General features: G+C 28.6%; 1 protein-coding gene across 1 annotated transcript; it reads left to right on the top strand.

The window, feature by feature from the left end:
- The first annotated feature begins 251 nt into the window (after positions 1-251).
- On the top strand, positions 252-1,082 carry LOC107926672 (probable calcium-binding protein CML15). The gene has a single exon (XM_016857563.2). It carries the CDS (start codon positions 402-404, stop codon positions 885-887), a length of 486 nt encoding a protein of 161 aa, XP_016713052.1. The 5' UTR covers positions 252-401; the 3' UTR covers positions 888-1,082.
- The last annotated feature ends 2,212 nt before the right edge of the window (positions 1,083-3,294 follow it).

Here is a 3,294-nt window from a genome sequence, read left to right on the forward strand (position 1 = left end):
TAATAATAACTGAATGACTACTAGTATAATTTACCCAATATAAAAATATTTTTTTAAAACATATACAAGTAATTCTTAATTGGGTTTAATAAATTTGTATGATATAATTATATGGTAATTAAGATAACGTGAACCACAAAATTTTCTATATTCAATCTCCGAATTTACACCTCATGTTCCTAACAGATTATCGATTTCCCAAAAATGTCTAAAAAGCAAAACATTTCATCCAAACTTAATTTATTCTTATTTCAAATCGCTTCTTCTTCTCCTCCGTTGCTGGCTAAGGCCGCCATCTTTAAGACATTAATTAACATCAATTATCTTATAAACAAATTTCCAATTTGTTGTTGTTGTTGTATAAATTGGTAATTAGTGTTACGAATTTAGGGAGTTTGAAGATGGTGGCAATGCATGTGGAGCAACTCAATCAATTAAAGGACATTTTCACGAGGTTCGACATGGATTCCGATGGCAGCCTTACGATTTTGGAGCTGGCGGCGTTGCTCCGGTCGTTAGGACTTAAACCGACGGGGGATCAAATCCATGTTCTATTGGCCAACATGGATTCTAATGGCAATGGTGCAGTGGAGTTTGAAGAATTAGCGAATGCCATTGTACCTCATATGAATGAACAGGTACTTGTAAATCAAGAGCAACTCATGGAGGTATTTCATTTGTTCGATCGTGACGGTAACGGCTACATCACACCGGCGGAATTGGCGGGTTGTATGGCTAAAATGGGGCAACCGTTATCGTACCGAGAGTTAACGGAGATGATCAGAGAGGCTGATGCGGATGGAGATGGTGTGATTAGCTTCAATGAGTTTTCTACAGTAATGGCTAGGTCAGCCCTGGATTTTCTAGGCGTTCGTTTATCTATGTAACCAAAGATTTTTCTGGTTTTAATGTTTAGGTGACATGGTTGATTTGGGTCCCAGATTTAAATTGCTGTCATACTCATATCCATCGTAAATATCATAATCTTACGTTTGTAGGCCACTCTTTAAATCATGGATTTTTCTTTTTCCTTTTTGTGTGTAAATGTGAATTTCTAAAAATACATGATTGTGTATCTCTAACTTAGTCTTTAATTCCATTCATCAATATATATTACAGGAATAAGCAGCTGGTAGCCATTTTATGAACTTTTGATTCCATCTCCAAATTAATTACTCTATATTTTTCTATCTTATTCACTTATTTTATATCAAATATTTGATATAACATCTTAAAAATGGCTTAGATTAAATAATTAAAGTCTAAAGTGAGAATTAAATTAATTAATCATTATAAATCTGTTGAACGAGGCAATTCAATTAGTTTCCTCATGAATTCTAATACAGTCATTGAAAAAAATAATTAATAAAACAAATAATATTTTGAGAAATAGAAAGTCACTATTGAGTTGGATAAATTATAATTGTTCGATAAAAGTCTAGATCATACATAATTATACCCAATACATGAGATAGGCTCAAAAGCCCAGTCTCATGTTAAGGGGGTGGCAAACCCTTGTCTCAATAACGGTATTAAAATATTATTATTTAATTAATAATTATTCAACTAGAACTTTTGTATGGGCTCTCTATAAATAGAAATTATGAATAGACTTAATAAGTTTTATACAAGCTGTTGAGCATTGTTATTCTGTTGAAAAATAGTGGTAATTTATTTTTAAAATAAATTATACTCTTTTTGAAAAGCTCGTAGCTTTCAATTCTATAAGAGATTTAACTTTTCCACTAGAAGTTAAGAAAAGTTTTCATTCAGTGCAATTGGTTTATTTTGTTTAAGCTTACACTCAAAGCAATTCGAGGTTCGAGGATATGAGAGAATTCCTTTTAGTAGGAAGCTAGTAGATGACTTAGTTTGTCTCGTAATGGACTAGTTTTAACAAAGGGAAAACATAGACAAACTATGTTAATAGAAATAAAAAAAGGGAGAAAAACAGAGGGAAAAACAGAAGAGAATGGAAAATAAAGAAAAAAAAGAAATTTAAAAAAATATAAAAATGAAATTGCTCAAAATGAAAAAAAAATATAAGGTCCAATTGTAGATTTAACCTAAAATTTTTGTTCGAAATGATGATTTAACGTGCCACGTCAACTTACCATTACACCGTTAACATCAATTAACAGCTGAGCGACTAAAATGTTACAACACGATAATGTAAGTGGCTAAAACGTAACATTTCATACATATGTGACTAAAATGTAACCTGAGGCAAACAAAAGTGACTATTTTGATAGTTTACCCAATTAAATATAACAATTAATAATAAATACAATGAATTTAAATATGCTTAAAAATTATCAAAAAATAGATCTTATGTAACATATTATTCTCTTAAATCTCATGTAGCTTCTCTTAAATTTTATTCTCCTGTGTTCGTAAACCTAACTGAACAATTAGATAAAATCATCATAATTTATAGATTTGTGATTATTCCTTTTATCATTTGCAATTCAATTAGTTAAATTATTTTAAACAGAACTAATATTTATATAATCAATATAAATATTATAATATGAAATTATTTTGTAACATGACATAATTATCTTTAGCACATATTATATTATAAAAGAAGTATACATACACTTTTAAGGACATATAATATATCAATTGTTATTTAATTAAATTGCGAATGTATAATAATTATTGTAACATTATAATATTACAACGTGCGTTCTAGAAATTCTGATGACTTCATCTTATTATTCAGTTAAGTTTATGAATATAAAAAAATAAGATTGAAGAGAATAAGATGATAATAAATGAGATATATTTTTCTGATAAATTTTTTTAAAGATATTTAAATTTATTATTAATTATTCTATTTAATTTTAGAAATTATTTTATTGATATTTGTATATTATTTATTAGTTTGTGTAAACTTTAATTAAAGTTAAGGACTAAGTTTGATTATATTTTGTAACAAATGCGGGATTGGATATCCAAATAACAAATGCAAAGTCGGATTTTTAGGTAAATTTGTGGATGAATGAATTGTAATATTGGTTTTCAGCAAAAATACAAACTTTTCGTCACGACAAATTTGAAGATGTTACAATTCCTCCTTTTTTTTTAGTAAATTTCATCATCAAAATCTACCCAAAGGAAATATAAAAACAATGCATACATTGGAAGAGAAAACAAACTGAAGAATTATGTACTTATATTGATATTGAATTTGTTTAGACAAATTACCACTTAATTTTGTTCACCTGATCGCAATGTAATAGAAGTGGCAGTGGAAGATAAAGCGGGGAAAACGGGATGCTATGGCAATGC

Source organism: Gossypium hirsutum, chromosome A07, assembly GCF_007990345.1.
Source record: "Gossypium hirsutum isolate 1008001.06 chromosome A07, Gossypium_hirsutum_v2.1, whole genome shotgun sequence".
NCBI classification, from domain to species: domain Eukaryota; kingdom Viridiplantae; phylum Streptophyta; class Magnoliopsida; order Malvales; family Malvaceae; genus Gossypium; species Gossypium hirsutum.

Bases quoted from the DNA above. Each gene is read 5' to 3' on its own strand.
- LOC107926672 (XM_016857563.2), top strand. From the start codon at position 402: ATGGTGGCAATGCATGTGGAGCAACTCAATCAATTAAAGGACATTTTC.